Genomic DNA, 19269 nt, shown 5'->3' with positions numbered 1-19269 from the left:
AACCTACTCCATAAATCTCACCAACTTAATGTTTTCCTTCCTACGTGACCTAGCAGTTCTGTTGCTGATCCAAACAACACAGAACTGGTAACCTCCCCCACAAATATTGAGACCTAGTGTTAGGGATTGCCTAACAATATCCAGTCTCAAAGTATTCCTTCAGCAGACCTATTACAGAACAGCCCTATAAAGTACAGTGGAATTTCTGGGAGGGAACTAGAATGGAGCCAGAAGGTCCAACGCCCAAGACTAGGCTCTTACCACTGTCTCGCACAACTATCTCTATTTTATGCCATTTGCAGAGACTAGGAATGATCACTGTGTTGCACGAAGGTGCCAGCAAAGTAGATAGCTCCAGCTGGAGTAAAGTAGTACACCACAGAAAAAGATAAAGTAGCCAAACTGACATGCAAGCTTGTCTTATCATTCCTGGGGAAGTGGAGAAAGGTATTATTTCAACCAGTGGAACAGTTTGATCTCAAGTCACACATTACACAAAATGCTACTAGGATGCTGGCTTGAACCACCTTGAGGCTACTTTTGTGTGTTGGAAGCAATTATTTACGCAGTTCCAGTGATGTTTATATGCAGTTCCTCCCTCTGTTTCTGCATTTTGCAATGATATGTTGAAAATTGGCAGACCCACATGGGAGGAGGTTCATGCAAACAGGCTACGTGGTAGCCTAGTTTCCATGATGATCACAGAAACAATTATCAGTCTTGCAATTTTTGTTTTTTCAAAGTAAAATTTATCACTGTGATCGAATATGCAGAGAAGTGTCAAATGTACTGGGTGAAGTTGTCCTAGGTGTAATACAAAAGTCATCCACAGATTTACCCCCAAATGAATATTTAATGAAATCTATAACTCCTGTCTCTTGTTGTCGCAGTGCCTGAAGCTTCAGAGGAAGGGGAGACTTTTTACAATTCATTAAAATAATATCACTACTTCATCTCAGTTGAGAAACCAGTGTTTTGAAACCCTGTGAGATTCTTCCTTCCAACAGCTGCTCTATGAAGATTTCTTGAATTTATAATAAGAAATCTTCTTTTGCTTTCTAACCTCTTAAAGGCAAATTTGTATGCAGTGGTTCTTACCACTTCAGACCAGCATACAAAGAATTACACAGCTGTTTCTGTGTGCCCAAGGGGGTTCAGGGCTTTTGTTTCTTAAACAGTGTGCTCAAGTGCAAACACACATGCACACGTAGTCATTTATCAGTGCTTATTATGGCGAACAGCTTTTGAAACTGAGTTCTCAAAAATAGTTTGGGTTATGGCATAGGAATTTGCTGTTCAAAAACAAAAAAGCAAAAATCCCACTAAATGTAACCAAGCTCTTGGACTTGCTTGAAATCACTTTTGGTTCATCATGGTCACAATTTTCTTGATCCTGCATAGCATTTCTCCCACTTTAGTGTGACATTTGTAAATTACAACAAAGAGCCTTCTTATCATTCAGCAATAGAAAATTCTGTTTATTTCCTGAATCATTTAGTTGCCTTTTTCTACTTTGAAGATGTGCTCCATAAGCCTAGGTGAGCCTCCTGTTGTTCCACATGTGGAGACAGTTCCAGTTGTGATCTCACCAGGGCATCATATTACAGTATTGAGGAGTCTCAACTAAATCGTTGTTTTTAAAATGGGAAAAAAGAGAGATTTGTAATTGCATCATACTGAGGGTTTCAGTTTTCCTTTGTTTGACTGGATCTGATAATGGCAGGATTAACTTGGGTACCACATACAGGTGGGTAGCCGTGTTGGTCTGCCATAGTCAAAACAAAATCGAAAATTCTTTCTAGTAGCACCTTAGAGACCAACTGAGTTTGTTCCTGGTATGAGCTTTCGTGTGCATGCACACTTCTTCAGATACGTTATGGACTTCCATTTCATGCGGCTCAATGTGGTGCCTTCCATAGTTCCAGTTACAGGTGGGTAGCCGTGTTGGTCTGCCATAGTCAAAACAAAATCGAAAATTCTTTCTAGTAGCACCTTAGAGACCAACTGAGTTTGTTCCTGGTATGAGCTTTCGTGTGCATGCACACTTCTTCAGATACCTGAAGAAGTGTGCATGCACACGAAAGCTCATACCAGGAACAAACTCAGTTGGTCTCTAAGGTGCTACTAGAAAGAATTTTCGATTTTGTTTTGGGTACCACAGACTCTCTATAAATTGTGAAAGGGTGATCGCATGGATTACCAAGTGGTTGTAGCTTCTGTGTGTTGCCCAGAAGTGTATGTGGACTATCAAGGCCTGTAGCCCTTTCCATCAGAGCTTATCATAATTAGAACCTTACAATATCAATAATTTTGCATGTGAATTTGCTTCTTTTCTTCTTTCCTCCCCATCCCATTTTCCTTTTATGTTGTGCATCCTGTATTTACTTTGTAAGCCTCAGGGGAGCAACTGTTGTTTTTATTGATCTGTAAGACATTCTGCGAACCTTTCTGAATGAAGAGTGGGGTATAAATGCTTTGAATAAATACTGTCACATCCAGTTTTATACAGTATTAGCTTGATGATGTGATCATATATCATGATAAGCCAGGGTTTCTAGCTTATCATGATTTATTATTTATGCTCCTACTTCACTCCTCCTCTGTTAAAAGCAGGAGAAACTCTTGTTACATCTGAACCCAAGATCTTGTTGGTCCAAAAAAAGCCAGGTTCAACAATCCAATAACAATGCATGTTTTAAGTTTGGCTAGCAAGCTTTATGAGAGTTTCCTAGTTTGTCCTGTTTGCACCAGGGAAGGAGTGAAGTGGGAACAATCAGACAACCAGCATGCTGCTTGTGCACAATAAACCACAATAAGCTCAAAACTCTGCCTTATGACACGCAAACACAGACAATTGCTTTTGTATGTGTATGTGTTGTATATATCACAACAATGTGCCAAATCTGAAGTTTTAATGGAGGTGACAGCTATAGACAGCACAAACATGCAGTTACATGGCTTTGTAGTTTACAATGATTATTTCCTAGAATTGGAATATTCACTAATGAGTGAATGTGATTGAATTTGGTAAATATGAGCTAGCTATTCTTAGGCTATTACCATTACAAGTTTTTTTTAAACAAAAAACAAAAAAATCTTTGGCATTTTCATTGTGGTCTAGTCTGTTGCATTTTGAAATTGGACTTGAGAAACTCAGTTTCAAAATTAATGTTTAGCAATGGATGTAACACATGAGGGATGCGGGTGGCGCTGTGGGTTAAACCACAGAGCCTAGGGCTTGCTGATCAGAAGGTTGGCGGTTCGAATCGCCGCCACAGGGTGAGCTCCCGTTGCTCGGTCCCTGTTCCTGCCAACCTAGCAGTTCGAAAGCACGCCAAAGTACAAGTAGATAAATAGGTACCGCTCCGGTGGGAAGGTAAGCGGCGTTTCCGTGTGCTGCTCTGGTTCGCCACGTGACCCAGAAGCTGTACGCCGGCTCCCTTGGTCGTTAAAGCGAGATGAGCACCGCAACCCCAGAGTCTGCGACTGGACCTAATGGTCAGGGGTCCCTTTACCTTTAGAATTGTAACACACATCACTCTTCTATTTGCAAAATGGTCTCATTTGCCCTCTCCTACTGAGTTTTTATGAGGTGGCATACTTTGTGCCATACATCTCAAACATGCTATTTAATTTAGTATCAATAACCAGAATTCTGATAATTCTTAAAAGATTAGGATTTTTGTATAGTATAGTAAGGTAAGGTAAAGATAAAGGACAGTTAATAGTGTATAACAACCTGGAAGACATTTAATAAACTTAGAAATTTTAAATAGCGTTAGAGTAGCTGTGCTAGAAACATTCAGCTGTATAAAAATAATGAACCATTAAATTATGGGTCTCTTCTGTGTCTGAAAAGTATAATTTTATATATTTCTTTTAATAATGTGCACCTGATGTTTCTTTGTGGTGCCCTGTGAGGAAAGGGATGGGTTAAGAGAGAGTGCCCAAGTTAGTTCAGTGTGCTGTATGTCTCACTATGGATTTATTCATCTAAAACCAAAGTTTTATTTTGTACCACAGACCTATCTTAGAAGTTTCCATGATATGTTTCACCACCCTTCTTTTCTTGTTTATTGGAATGCTGTTGCTCTATCTAGCAGTATAGTTCTTTGCAATATTAAGGCGTGTTTGTGTGTCTGTTACTAGTTTCTGAGAACAATGAGTTTAATGTGGAAGAAGGCAGTTGCCATTGGGCCTCATGCACACTGTGGGTTGTATTCAACATAGCACTAAGCACAAGGATTGTGTAACAGAATGTTTTCTTCTCTCCTCCCTCATGCTCCCCCTAAATCTGTTATGAGTATTCCCCAATGCTCCAGAGCAGATTTGTTGACTGTGGAGGGAGTGATTTTTTCTGCCCTTCATAGATTTCAGGCATTTGACATTCAAAGATGTTGGCCTTACGCCATTACCTGGTTGCCTTTCTCCATGCAAATTGACATTGCTAGTGAGAAAAAGTAATGTTGGAAGCTGTCAGCCCATAGTATTCTGCAATGCCATCATAATATTAAATTTTATGATTAGCCGCAGTGTAGCAGTACATGTTTCCTAGCAAAGTAAATCTTAAACAAAATCACAGCACTAAGTTGTGTGTTAATTAATTGGATTCAAATTCTTCACAGCTAATTTCAAATGTGCTAAGAAATGAGAAGTAAACATTACCTTTCCCCCAGATGTAATGCTAAGGGCCGAGTTGAGAAATTGAATCTGTAACATTTGTGCTGTATGGCTTTGGCTGCAAAGTGTATGCAGTGTTGCAGCCCTAATCTCAGGGTGTATTAAGGTGAACCTGAAATCCCTGCTATCTCAAAATAGGACTGTGTGTGTATGTTCACACATTTAATCTCCCTTAATTTTGGAGGGATGGACATTCATGCAGCTCTTCTCTTTTCTGTGTACTGTATATAGAAGTATTTAGAAATACCTAATCACTCTGTGCCATATTCTTTTTTGGCAGTTTCCCCACCCCCACCCCCAAACACTTATGTACATGAGATGCAGCATACTTTATAAATCTATAGTTCCATTTAGAACCGCAACACATTTTTTATTGTAAAAGTATGAAGTTTCATGCTATTTCCTGTGTTAGAGGCACATTTTACTGGCAAATGACTTTGATTCGTTTAGTGCAGCAGAGGAAATCCAGCTGTGGGGACTTGGCAGAATTCCCCCTGACCATATGCAACAAAACTGCGGTCTCAATTCTTTTTGCAGGATACTGGTGGATTAATGAAGCAGAATGAGATGCTGTGTGCCAGTATACAAAAATTATGTAGCAGTTTTAGTGCTGGCGGGATATAAATACTAAAAAGAGTTTGTAAATCCCTAATATCAAATAAAGTTTATGTGCTGAATTTCCTTTTTAGTATGACCTGTACTGAGAGATAAGCTCCAGACATTGACACTGGGTTCTTGTTTATAACAGGCTTGACAATTATTTGCTTTTAATTCTGTAGATGTGAAAATACATTTGGCATTCCGCTCTGTAATGAAATTGACTCATTTTCATTCTCCAGTTTGATACATTCAAAGTCCTTCCTTCTATACAGGCAGTGATTGTTTTATGTGCGTCCGATATGTGCGTGACCGCACACTTCACGCCAAACCCAGAAGTGACCCAAAAATGTCACAAAAAGGGGACAGAACAGGGCAGGGCAGCCTTACATGGGCCCCGTCAACGCTTGGAGGGGGGGTCCGGAATGTAAGCACCATGCAAACTGGTCTCTGCCTGTATTTTAACAAGTCCTCTGAATGAGTTACTTCATCAATAACAAATGACAATTTTTCACACACTACTGATTGAAGCACTTAGAATTCCCTTATTTTTAAAGACAGCTGCCTTTGCAATCTCCCATGTTGAGCTGAATCAGTTGGACAGCCTTTCTATTTATTTACTTTTTAATTACCTCAGCCAAGAAGGTTTATATACGATGACTATTTCTAATTGTCTTTTCCTCTAGTAGTGTTGTTGCGACACTGCATATTCTAGCTTAATGTTTTATTTGATTTATTTACTTATTTTTCTGCTTCTTATGTTTGTGAGAAATACATGGGTCACTGCATATTGTGCAAGGTGGAAAATGGTGTGTCAGTGGACTGTGTTGCCTGTGACAGAATCATGTTTTTGTTTTATAAAGGGTTTAGCATTCCTGGTCACAGGAATAAAATAAAAAGCCACAGGCCCCATCTGCAGACTTGCAGTCTAAGAATAAAATTAAGACACATTAGGCAGGGAGGGAAAATAAAGGGGAATTTGAAATAAATCAAGGTGAACAGATGTGTTTTAAGGAGGCACTTGAAAGTTAGTGCAGAGGTAGAAAATATATTGGCGGATGGAATGGTATTCCTGAGTTAGGAAGCTGCATGGAGATAAAGAAAATAATATTACAAGAAGTTTGGTACCAGTGGAGAAGGGTTTAGGGGAGCATATGTAGAAAGAGGGCTCTATCATTTGCAGAATCAAATGTAGATGGCTAAAGAAGAGAGCTTACTTCAGTGAAATACAGTGGATGCTCGGGTTGCAAACGTGATCCGTGCGGGAGGTGCATTTGCAACCCGCAGCCGTCCATAACCTGCAGTGCTGTGTCTGTGCACACGTGGGTTGCGATTGAGCGCTTCTGCGCATGCGTGAAGCACGATATAGCACCGAACCCGGAAGTAACCCATTCCTGTACTTCCAGGTTCGGCAAGGTGCGCTACAGCAATCCCAGACTAACAAGATAAAGTATGAGGCATTTTACCTGTATTTCTCTTCTGGTTTTTGTTTTATGATGTATAGTTCCGCTGGAAATCTGATATGAGTAAGAGCAGTATAATAACATAAAGTAGTAAACCAGATTGTATTCAGTGGGACTTGCTTGAGTGAATGGTGCACAGCATATGTACAGGGTTTTTTAATATAAAAAAGGAAAAACTGTTGTTAAACATAGAGGACATTATTTCCAAGTAAATATGCATAGGAACAGGACTGGAATGAAACTGCATCCAAGTAAACAAGATAACTCCACAGTTCTAAACTAGCACAAATAATGAAGCTGACTCATCCAATTACAGCGTCTCAATCAAATACAAAATCCAGTAGTAGGAAAGCCACACTGTTTGTAAAACAAAGCAGAAAGTTTCAGTCATTTCAGCAAGAGTACTTAAAGCTCAATTAGTGCAGAACTGAGCATATGCAAACTTAACTTATTTTTTCTTCACTGCCTGAATTCCCACTGAAAACAAGCTATAAATTTTACACTACAAAGGACAGCCTCCAGAATAGGCCTGTTTGCCTTGGGCAGTTTATATTTACACCAGGTGACTAGGCAAATTGCGATTTGCAAATTTAGGAAGTTGGCAACACTGTTTGCTTCTACTGTTTTGTTTATTTAAGCAAACCTTATGCTGGTGTTTAAGAATATTTCTAGCAAAATGTTTGAACATTCATGTGCCGTAAATCAGAATCTCAGTGTGCACGTTTGTGTGAAATCTGTGCATTAATTATAATTCATTATAAAGTTATCCTCCCCCATTCTCTAAACTTAAATTCTGGAGCCTAGCTTAAATTTTTAAAAAGTTTACAGAAAAGATGAATGTATCAAATAACTAAAGTCAAGCCTACGCCAAGCCACTGTCCAAAACCATCAGGTACATACAGTTGCACACTAGGGGGATGATAAGCTTCTTGATTTTATAGACTGCCAAATGATTGCAAAAATAGGAATGGCCAATTGCCTGGGAAAGCACAGCAATATATTGCCAATGGGCAGCCTTTGCAAGAGTCCATAACTTCACTAGCCATTGGCAAGCATGTATTTTACCAGGTGAGAGCTTAGAAACGGGGAAAGTTCCTGCATTTCTCCTAAGCTTGGAGACTAGTGAAGGCTCCTTGTGTGTACACTGAACCTTGGAGATTTGAAAAGCTACAATACGTTTTACTGGTTTGAAAGTGCTTTTAAGGCACTGGGCTCTGAATGCTTCCAAAGGTCAATGTGACATTAGAGACAATGTTCTGTCTCTCCCTCTTGGGAGGAAGGATACAACCACTGTTGTGTTGTTGTTGTCGTCTTCTTCTAATATATTTAAAAGAAGAGGGAAGCCTGCCTTTGTAAATTGCTCCAAAATTGCATGAGGAACTGCTGGAAGGAAGGGAAATCCTAGTAGGCATGCCCTAAAGGGATTTTTTTTTTTTTTGCAGCATAGCTATGAAACTGCTACTTCATAATACAGATAGGAATTTCTTCCTTCTTAATGCAGTAGTCAGGCATTAAAAAAAAACACACACTACTCACAGTACATGACAAAATTACTCCCTAAGGCTCATATGAAGTTGACTCACAGTGGAACATTTTTATCAACTTGTTCTGCAGCACAGTTGCCAAGTAGGCTGTCATCTTTGCTCACTTTCCATGGTAACCAATCAACATGTGAAACATTTTTGGGTGGGGTGGGGGAGATTTTTAGAAAACCCTACAATGTTAAACTTATGTCTACAGTGGACCCTCTGGTTACGTACCTCTCTGGATACGTAAACTTCGGGTTGCGAAAGCGGCAAATCTGGAGGTATTTTTCCAGGTTTCACTGCATGTGCAGAAGCGGTCTATCGCGCCATGTGCAGAATCGCACCTCTGGTTACGGATTTTTCATGGTGCGCACGGACCCCCGGAACGAATTAAATCCGTATCCAGAGGGTCCACTGTACTTAGTTGCATGCAGTGTTCTATTTGCTGACTTTCTCTGAATGCTTTTCAGCTGTAGGTAAATAAATATTAAATTGTTTGTGAAATTATTGTAGTACCACATTTGTTTTTATTTAAGAATTTATAGACAGATTTTCAGTTGGGACAAATTCTCAAAGCAGTGAAACAAACAACTCAGTTTGTATTTGGTGAACTTTTTTCTGTCTCAGGAAGACAGAATGTAGACTGGAATTACTTTAGCAGAATGCAATGGGATGTTTAAGTGCCTTGGTTAAATACATAGTCTTGCAGCTATTAAAGCTTGCCTTGAAAGTTTTAGCCTAGTGCAGAGATTTTCAACCTTTTTGAGTCCACAGCTCCCTTGACCAACTACCTTCTTTCTGCGGCACCCCTGTTGGGCTTAGGATGCTAGTTATGTCACCCCTTGCCTGCAGAGCTCTCACCCTTTTTCAAACACCCTCCTTTGTGGAGTGTTCCCAGTCTCCTCTCCTGTCTCCATGGGAGTCCTCTGGGCATCCACTCTTGCCATCCCTTGTCTCTGAGCTGCCGCCGCCCACCCCAAAGAAAGGGGCCTCCTCACACTGCCCCACAGGGGCCTGGGAAGACGATACCCCCAGCCTTAGTGGCCCAAAGGAGACTAGCCAAAGGTCAATGTGAGGCCAGCACCTTACCTTGGGAGGCAGCAGCAGGCGCTGCTGGGTCTGCATGGGGAAAAGGCTCCCCTTCAGCCAGTTGTGGAGCTTCATGCTCCAGCACCGGGTGAGGGGCAGAGAGCAGGTGGGGGCGGGGCACACTGCCTGCAGGGGCGCGGGTGGGGGCAGCTGCGATGGCACCCCACTGGGATCGTGGGGGCGGGGCACTCCCCCCCACTCCTCTTCCTCCACCAGTGCCTTCAGCACCAGGCATTCAGCTCCCAGGCAGGCCTTGCACACAGCAAGCACAAGAAAGCCTAGTGTAGCACCTGCCTACCTGCCCAGCCCCACACTTGTCTGTCCATTCCCAACAGCAAGGGCTAGCTGGCTGGGCTCCCTCACCCGCATGCTTACTCTGATGCCACTTTAGCTCCTGATAGCCAGCACCCCCTGGCCAGCCCCAGAGGCACCATTTGCCTGTGGAGCTTGTAGCCAGGGCTGCTGCAACAAACAGCTGTGCAAGCCTTTGGTAGGCCGGCATGAGAGTGCATCAGAGGAGAGAAAGAGGAACAGAGGCCAGTGTTGCCCACGGCACCCCTGACCATTATTCAAGGCACCCCAGGGTGCCATGGCACACTGGTTGAAAACCACTGGCCTAGTGCTTTTGTTCAGATATGTCTTTTAGCTGATTGTGAAGAAAACCTGGTGTTCTGTTTCAGTTTTCAATTAATGAGCAGCAGATACAATGCTAAATTGGTTGTGAGAATTGCACATTAATCTAAAGATATAGAACGTGGGTAATAGCCAGCATTAGTCATACTTAGAGGCCCTTTGAAATCAACAGAAAAGTTACTTGGGTCCATAATTAAAAGTCCTGTACTCTGCAGTATCTTAACACTAGGTCTGCTTTTTTGTTTTTTCCATTATAAGTTTCCCATTTACATGTGTGTAGCATTGAATATAAGCCAACATATTTTTCTTGCAATAGAAATATTTGCTCTAGGATAAAGTAACCAAGCCAATTCTTTCAACTTCTGTCAGGAATCTATGCCATACAGTACTGTCAAAGGCGGGTGGCAGGGTCAGGTAAGTAATAACTCACAAGGTGCCAGTAAAGTTAACTCTATTCAAAAAAACAAAACAGCTCAAGCATAATGAGCCCAGCAACTCTGCCCAGTAGGCATTTGCCCAGTGAGGCAGTTCCGAGGACTGAAGGTCCCTGCCTTTCCACTCCTTCTTAAGACTCCTCCTCCCCCAGTTGCTTCCCAAGCAATCTGAGGCTCTTTCACCGTGTCTGTCTTTGCTTCACCCTCTTCATACCTCTGCAGGTTCTGGGAGACCAGGGAGGAAGGGAGCTGGTCACAGGAAGGGGGGGGCTCCCTGGCTTCATCAACAGCCTGCGTCATCTTTGTCTCTTGGCCTCCCCTCCTCTCCAGCCTCCACTTCCTCCTCTGGTTCTGGACTGCTTTCTGCGACAGCCTCTTCCTGCTCACTAAATCGTTACCTCTTCAGCTTTCAACACCTCCACCTCCTAGCCTGCTCCGCCTTCTCCCTCTGACCATCATCATCCCACCACCAATCCCCTGGCTCTGACCATTTTTCCCTTGGGGGTTCCCTAGCTGGTGCCGCCTACCATTCCTCTGCATCCAGCCAGTCCATGGCATTGTTCCTTCCTGTCTTCAGACTGCCAAGTAAATTTCAAATAGAGCCTACAGAATAAAACCTCTTTCTGGCACACAAGGGGAAAATGTGCTCAGGAGGTTTTGCAGAGTAAAAGAATTCACCAAGGCATTCTGTGCACACACAAAGCTCTGCTCCCCCCCCCTCCTTAACCTCAATACTAGCTGTCACATTTGTTAACTGAAGACTCTGAAATTGTGGCTTGTTATAACCTAGATTTCAGCAGCCTCATTATATCAGTTTGTTAGTGACTGACTGCCAAGCCCAGAAAACTTTTTATTTTGAGGCATTCTCCCCTACCCCTTTTTCTAAACTGTCGTGACTTTCCTCCAATACTTTATCTGGACATCTTCATTTCTCAGTCTCTGTTTGAACCCCATAGAGGAAGGTCATGAGCTTGGTTGTGGGGATGAATAAATACATGGGTGAGTGCACTTGTGCATTATTTTGTTGTATGTGGTTACTCACAAACTTCAGTCAGAATTATTTATTCAGCATTTCGAAAAGGGTGTCAGGAATCCAAAAAGATCAAATAACAGTAAATTAAAGTTGCATACATTACCTGTGGTTCTGACATTATTTCTAAAGCAAACCTAGCAGTGATTTAATAACTTGGGATTTAAATCACTGCCTGATTTAAACATGATGCTGGGCTTATAAAAAAAAAACATAGACATGCCACATTCCATATTGAAACCAGTCCCTCAACTGCTATGTACACAGTGTTAGCACACCAGTGATGAAGCCATAGATTTCTGAAATACTAACTCTGGGTGTTCAGGCACAGCAATCAAGTCCTGTGGGCACAAATTCTTATATTTTTTGTATTGTGTGTAAATAGGGACCCAAAGCGGATTAATTTAAATTTCTCAGTTTGGAATACAGAGAATAATCAAAAGATAAGAGATTGTCTACTCCAAAATGACATGGGTGATTAAGAGTACATGTCATTGAGTCTATGAAGGTCTTTGAGAACAATGTTGAGAGGTTCATCTTAATAATGCTTATTTTTGGTGGCAAATCAAATCTAAACAAGTTCTGTTTTGAAGATTTGATATGTAAACTGGGAGGAATCAAGACATGAAAGTGAAGAGGGTAATGCAAAGTCTTCACATTGTAGTTATTCATACCTTAACATTGTTAAGTGTGAATTTATTTATAAAAATAATTTCCATGCCTTTCTGCTTCACACAGGTTGCCAAATATGGTTCATAGTCATAAAATCAAAATACAACACAATACAGCAGAACAAGAACTAAAAGCCATTGTTTGGGGGGAAACATACAATAGCAGAAGAGACCAGAAAACAACCCAAAAGTTTGGCAAAGGTCCAACCAGTTCTTACAGTCTAGTTGCTACAGTTGAGTAAGATGTCATGCTGGTTCATTTGTGAGGGAGCCATGAGTATAAATTAGGTTTTGTTATCCTGTAATGCTTAACCATGGTTTAGTGCTACGTGTATGAACAGAAAGGAGCCACCATGCACCTTGGGTTCCTGCTCTCCCCTTCCCATGTTTTCCTCCTGTGCCACCTGGGAGGACTTCAGTAGAGTTAAGTTGCACATTCTATAAAACCTAACTGGTTCTTGTGTATGAAACCATGATTGTGGTTTAAAACAACTTCTGTTAAGTTTCATAACAGTCAGATTCAACCCATGGGTTATGAAGCTGGTTTGCTAAACTAAGCAGAGTTTGTTTTTAAACCATTTCCCCTGGTCCATACATAATGAGAAATTTGGTTTTGTGAAAACTAAAATTAAGCCCTGCCACAGAGTAAAAAGGAGGACACATTTGCCGACTTCTACTTTTAACTATGGATTTCTATGACTACTCTCATTTTACATACCCATGAAAAAGAGGGTGTGTCCTGGAAAAAGAGGACATATGACAACCCACCTCTGTAGAAAATGTTCAGTTTTTCTTGTTGATGTTCAATGTTTTGCTTTTTTTTATTCACAGGGAAGTGGTGCAGGCAAACTGTGTCCATTGGAAAAAGAGGTTCTTATTTATGTGTAAAATGAGTGCAAGTGCCACTACAGGGGTCTTGGACCCCTGCATCTGCAGAGTGTCTGTTCGGAAGGTAAACATGACCATTCTCTTATTCTGATATTTGCATTTTTGTTTATGCTATGGCCGTGTGCCTCTAAATAAGTGGCAACTTAATGCTGTTTACTTATTGTACATCCATACTCTAATTACAGTGGTCCCACGACTTACGAATTTAATCCGTTCCGAATGCACATTTGTAGGTCGAAAAGTTCGTAAGTTGAAAAGCAATTTCCCATAGGAATGCATTGGAAACGGATTAATTCGTTCCGGAGCCTAGGAAAAAGACCCAGACACCCAGTTTTTTGTGCAAAACTCTTTATCACGTGCATTTTAAAGGCATGCAAACTGCAGAGCAGCATTATTTTTCAACAATAAACATTTACAACAGCACTTTATCATTTTTGGGGGACCTGATGCAGGGCACTTTAAAGGCAGGCAGGCAGAGTCAACATGCCTCACCCTCAGGTTACATTTCTTTACACCACACTTGGGAACGGGAAAAACAGGAATGTAAACTGCAAACAGCAATGAACTTCTTAATTTTCAAACCAAAAAAATCATTTCTGGGAAAAGGAGGCAGAGGGTGACAACTGGGAAGAAAAGCAAGGTTCTTCCACCTGCCTTACCTGCTTCACCACAAACTGGTCCATGGCCTGCTGCCTCTGTCTCTTGCGGAGCATTGCTCGCCATGGGGCAACGACCACATTATCAAAGTGCTCCGCAGCTTCCTGGGCTACAGCCTGATCCTCGCTGAGATCGTTCACAAAGGTCTGCAGCTCTCCCCACAGTTCACAGGCCCTCTTATAAGACGACAAAGGCAACTGCCTTGGCTCTTCCTCCTGCTCCTCAGGTGTGTCTGGCTGCACCCCTTGCTGCTCCTGTTCCTGCAGGCTCAACAGGTCCTCGGTGGAAAGTTCAAGGTTGTGTCCCTCGACCAATTCTTCCACGTCCTGTGTTGAAACCTCCAGGCCTGTGGTCTGCCCCAGGGAGACGATCTCTACCATGGCCTGCTCCTGTGTGCTGGATTCAGTGGAGGCAACGCAGGCTGCCCACAAGTTCTTCCAGCAACTGACCTCCAAGAGAATCAGCTCCCTCTTGCGCTTCCCGGACTCTGCTGGCTTCTTTGGTGCCATGACACCACAAACACTAGAAAGAAAGAAAAACATCATTAGGATCCTGAAGACAAAAGAGCAGAAAGTTCACTTTAACATGACATGGAAAAAAGTTCAGTTTAACCAGATATGCAATTTAGCATCAAGAACTCTTAAAACAGCAGAAAGGCCAGAAAGCAAAAAGGAGCCTTAAACCTGCTCAGAAAACCTAAACACAACCTCATGGCATGGAAAGAACACCCCCCCACACACACACAAACAAGACACCCCCCCCCGCAACCCCCCCAGTAAAGAGAGGGAAAATCAACCTACCTTCCCAGCAGTAGAGAATTACAGGAAAAAGAAACTCGAACACTCTCCAAGCAACTCCAACTGGCTCCAAATCTCTCTTTCTCTTTCTCTCTCTCCAACGTTGCTCCACACCTTCTCACTCCACGCCTCGTACAACCCACAGAGATCTGGAAGCATGGCACAGGGGTTTTGAAGCCTCCCATACGCAAAATGCCATGGGAGAAGCAGTTTTCGGAAAAAATATTCGGAAAAATTCGTAAGTCGAAGAAACCGCATCTAAAATTCGTAAGTCGAGTAAACCGCATCTAAAACCGCCAACGGATTTCCGTTTGGATGTCAAAAAATTTGTAGGCGTGCGGCCACTTTTTCGTTCGTAAGTCGAAAAATTCAGATGCCGAGTATTTCGTAAGTCGAGGGACCACTGTATATTATTTCTATTGATCTCACCAAATATAATTAACAGAATTCTCTATAAATATCACACTGCCAAAAATACTGAGTAATCAAAGATGAGAAGCAACTATTAATTTGTCTTACTTATTTAGTAATATTTTTATATTGCTTACCATTAACAAGTAATTGCAGAGCAGTTTATAAGGGTAGAAATGTTTTTTTCTAAAAAATAATAGAAACAAAGGTACTGTATATAAAAAGAAACACTATAGATATCAATAACCCAATTGGGTCACTGCTAATGATCAGAGACAGCCTGTGTAAACAGGCACCCAACAGTCGTTGGCTCCCAGAGGGGATGTGCAACTACAGAGATAGCCTGCTTTTGTTCTCGCACTAGATGACATTCCACAGGTCACAGCACCAACAGCAAGGTCTTCTCTGATTATCTTGATCTACTGTGCCTGTGAAGGAGAAGAGCTACACAACTTAATTACCTTTGATTACTATTGATAGCATTGATAATATTGTAGGGGCTCAAAATGTGTTTTTTCTTGACTTAGGGAAACCCATTACAACTTATAAAACTTCCTCAGTATTCAATAGTATTGCTTGCTGGTGTTAAATGTTTATGTCACATGCTGTGTGTTAGCTCTTTGACATTTTTCATCAGAAAATAGTGATTACTAAACCATAACCATTGGTTATTCTTGCAGGAATTAAAAGGTGGGAAGGCCTATGCAAAGGTAAAGACACAACCATATCAATACAATACTTCCTCTCCTTTTACTTACACATATGTAATTTTAATTTAAAGAACTGTGCAGATTTATAGTTCCTGTCCTTAAGGATACTGGATGTTGCAAATACTGTTTAAAAGGAATAGTTGTGTAGCACTAAGAAAACTGTATCCTGCTTTTCCTTTTGTCATCTTATGAGAAACTTCTTTCTTAAAGTACAAATCCTTTGATGCCTAAACTGTTTGTTTCCTTTGATGGTTCTGTAATTGCTGACTTTTAATCTTTTGTCAATAGCTGGGTTTTGCAGACCTCAACTTGGCAGAGTTTGCTGGATCAGGAAATACCACTCGTCGCTGTTTACTGGAAGGTTATGATACCAAAAACACAAGGCAGGATAATTCAATTCTCAAAGTAATTGTGTGTGTTTTTTCTGTTTTCCATTGTTTTTAGAATAGTATTTTTCCTTAATGTTGAATGGGAAAGCAAAGGATAGCATTCATTTACCAAAGCTGTAACTTTTTTTGAAACATTGACACGATAGCTGGTAAGAAATCAAGCAATTAGGTTGTCATAATACAGTTCTCCAGTAGAAGTTTGGAAATTGATGTTCAAGTACAATGCAGTTCAAATCCAGTGGAGGAAAATAATTAAATGTGTTTTATGTAAATGCAGCCATGCAAATAGGATAAACTCACCTAATCAGAGAATTAATTAATTTTCAAGGTTGCTTTTTAGTATTAGGGAGAATTTGCCAGTTTTGCTGTCAGTCATGGCTTGTAATATAGTCAGCCAGGAAAAGGTAAAAACACTTTCCACTTCCTCACTGCTGAACCTTGCCAAATAAATTTGTTATGGAAGTGTAATATTTGCTTATTGCAATTATTTTCCTTCTGAAATGGCTAGTTATAATATAAATTATATGATTGCTTTTATAGACAGCATGTTTGCCCATTCTGTGTCTTTTAAAAAGCTGTCTTCTGTCAGGCTAACTATAATTATTAACTTCCATGAATATTTTTAGTTGACAGATAGCTTTACTGTTAATTGTGTCATTCATCTTCACAGTAACCATGTGAGTTAAGCCACTCACATATAAGATGTCTGACATGGATTTTCCCATTTCATGCTTTTTGGTATTTGAGTCTGATTTTATTTTTATTTGTTTTTCCTAACTTACAGGTCTTGATCAGCATGCAGCTAATGTCTGGAGACCCATGCTTCAAAACGTAAGTTAACATATGATACAGCAGGTGAAATTTTAGGTACTGTATTGTTAATAATGAGCTTTTGGAATGCTTCAATAAATTGTACAAATCATTCTCCGAAAGAGAGTTGTTAACCAAGTTGTAAGGGTTATTGGGTATCAGCAGTCCTTGGTGCCTACATCAATAATCTTTGATATAGCTCATCACTTTGCATGCAGTTGTGCTGTTCACCCATTTGCAGGGCAGGGGAGATAGTATATTTGGGCAATAATAGATAAAGCTATATGGTGTTTTTTTATAAATCAAGAAGTCTTGTATTAATCCATGTATGCAAGGGGCAGAAGAAATGTACAGGTGCAGAGTAAATTACCAGTGCAGAAAAAGGATTGGAAATACAATATTTGATCAGTGTATACTGTGTTTTGTGTACAGTATGCCCACAGCTTGCATGCATTTAACTTGTGCACATTCAGCTTTACGCACATGGCAAAAATAAAATAAAATAAACGGGCAGGCGTCCAGGGAAAAAGACTTTGACAATCACATCCACCATTGCACCCAATATGTTTGACTATACGTGATTTTGGCTTTAGACGCAATCCCTGGAACGTAAACCCTGCATAAATTGTGAGCTTACTGTACACACTTTGTGAGGGAGGGGAGTTTGGTTATACCCTTTCTGGTTGCTAGCCTATCTTCATGGAAGAACACATTAGGCTATAGAGCGTTAAATGGAATCTGGGTTGGTTTAGCATATCTTTAGAATTTGAACAAAAACGTTGGAACTTGCACAGGTCTTTCACATTCAGGATTCTGAATCACAGCAGTTGTCTCAAAATTCCGGTCCCTGTCCCCAGTTGTAATAGTGTACAAATTCTTGAGTACAAATTAGGTGAATTCTAATCCCTGGAAAGTGTAAATGGTGTTAAATACTTCTTAAAATAAAGTGAGACTCTTAAAGTGAGCCTTAGCCAAACAAATGCATGCCTAGAATTAAGGATATAAAACAAGGTGCATGGGATTAATGATGCTCTAAATTTTACTGTGTTGGTCTTCAGCTTCAGGAGTGTTAAAAGGCCCTGTGTCTGCGCATGCCTATTGCAGCAGACTGTTTACGTGTACTGCACCAAAAGGAAAAATGTGGTTAGGATGGATTTCTAGACTAATGAGGTATTTTGTGATGAGTCATAAAGCTTGGTGAGTGGTCTAATTGTAGCAATGCAGCTGGGAAGCTTTTATTTCCATCAGCCATGCTGCAAAAGTTAAATGTAGGCAGTGTTGTTGTTTTTTTAAAAAAGGTGTAGTACAGCATAAATTCTTAATCATAAGTGAGGCTCTTTAAAAAAAATGCTTCTCTTGTGAGTTGGTGTTTCTGGGCAAGATAAATTTAAACAAGAATGTATTTGTGCTAGACTATTATAAACAGATGTCACTTTTGCCTCAAGCAGAAGTAGTGCATAGAATACAATTTTTTGCAGCCTTAAATTCTATTAGTCCTCCAGAAAGCTATGAAGAACAACGAAAAGCTCAGAGCTTGTTGGAGTTCTGTAAAATCAATTTTGTGAAAATGTTATATGAAGATAATACAATTTAACTCATGAGTTGTTATAATAGTAAGATCAGGTGTAAGCTTGTTTCCCACAAGACATGGGGCAACCCTTGGCTTGATGGCCACATTTGCAAACATGTATTTGCAATGGTCCTGCTTTTTTAGGCAAATACTTTTAAAATACCTTAGATGTCCTACTTGGAGTAAATTCATTGAAATAAACAGGTAACTTAGTACTCTGGCTAGCATTGCTATTGCCTATAATGTGTGAAGAAGCTCTTTAAGCTAATTTAAACTGATTCTTATTAGCTGCATTGAGTTTTTGTCCACAATACAAATCTTTCAAATAATTTTTTTCCCTACAAAAATAGTGGAATAACAACAAGTTGAAGAATTATATTAATCGAAACAAAATAGAAAATTCTTTCCAGTAGCACCTTAGAGACCAACTGAGTTTGTTCTTGGTATGAGCTTTCGTGTGCATGCACACTTCTTCAGATACACTGAAACAGAAGTCACCAGATCCTTAAGGATCCCTAAGGTGCTACTGGAAAGAATTTTCTAATTTTTTTCGACTATGGCAAACCAACACGGCTACCCAATTTATATCAATGTCATTATTGACCCGATCCTAAACAGTTGGGCTGTTACTTATAGCATTATTTGGGCCCTCTATGCTATGTGATGCTATAGTGGTGAACTAATTTGTAAGCTCTTACTTTTAGAGCTTCTGTGTCACTGCATCATTCCTGTGTGAAGCGTGTGATTCAGTTAACTACTTAATTTTAAACCACTACCTCTCATTTAGAATGCAAATAATCCCATTAAAAATTGAAATCTTAGTTTGGTTCAGCTTGAAAGGCATCTTGTATGGATAGCCAGTTTAGTGAGTAACTGTTTGCTGAAGCTTTCTAGATTGCACACTCCTTTATTTA

General features: G+C 40.5%; 1 protein-coding gene across 4 annotated transcripts in view; it reads left to right on the top strand.

Annotated features, from left to right (window-relative positions):
* The window catches only part of FAM102B (family with sequence similarity 102 member B), a 34230-nt gene that overhangs the window by 1019 nt on the left and 13942 nt on the right, over nt 1–19269 (top strand). For 2 of the 4 annotated variants that reach the window (XM_033151473.1, XM_033151470.1), the window contains exons 2-5: nt 12955–13075; nt 15557–15586; nt 15875–15997; nt 16760–16806. In XM_033151473.1, the coding sequence (XP_033007364.1) occupies nt 12955–13075; nt 15557–15586; nt 15875–15997; nt 16760–16806 (321 nt within the window). The remainder of the gene's footprint in view (nt 1–12954; nt 13076–15556; nt 15587–15874; nt 15998–16759; nt 16807–19269) is intronic. The other 2 variants (XM_033151471.1, XM_033151472.1) reach the window with 2 other exon arrangements.

The sequence above is a fragment of the Lacerta agilis genome, chromosome 6, assembly GCF_009819535.1.
Source record: "Lacerta agilis isolate rLacAgi1 chromosome 6, rLacAgi1.pri, whole genome shotgun sequence".
In the NCBI taxonomy this organism is placed as follows: domain Eukaryota; kingdom Metazoa; phylum Chordata; class Lepidosauria; order Squamata; family Lacertidae; genus Lacerta; species Lacerta agilis.
This window is presented reverse-complemented; position numbering and strand designations above follow the sequence as displayed.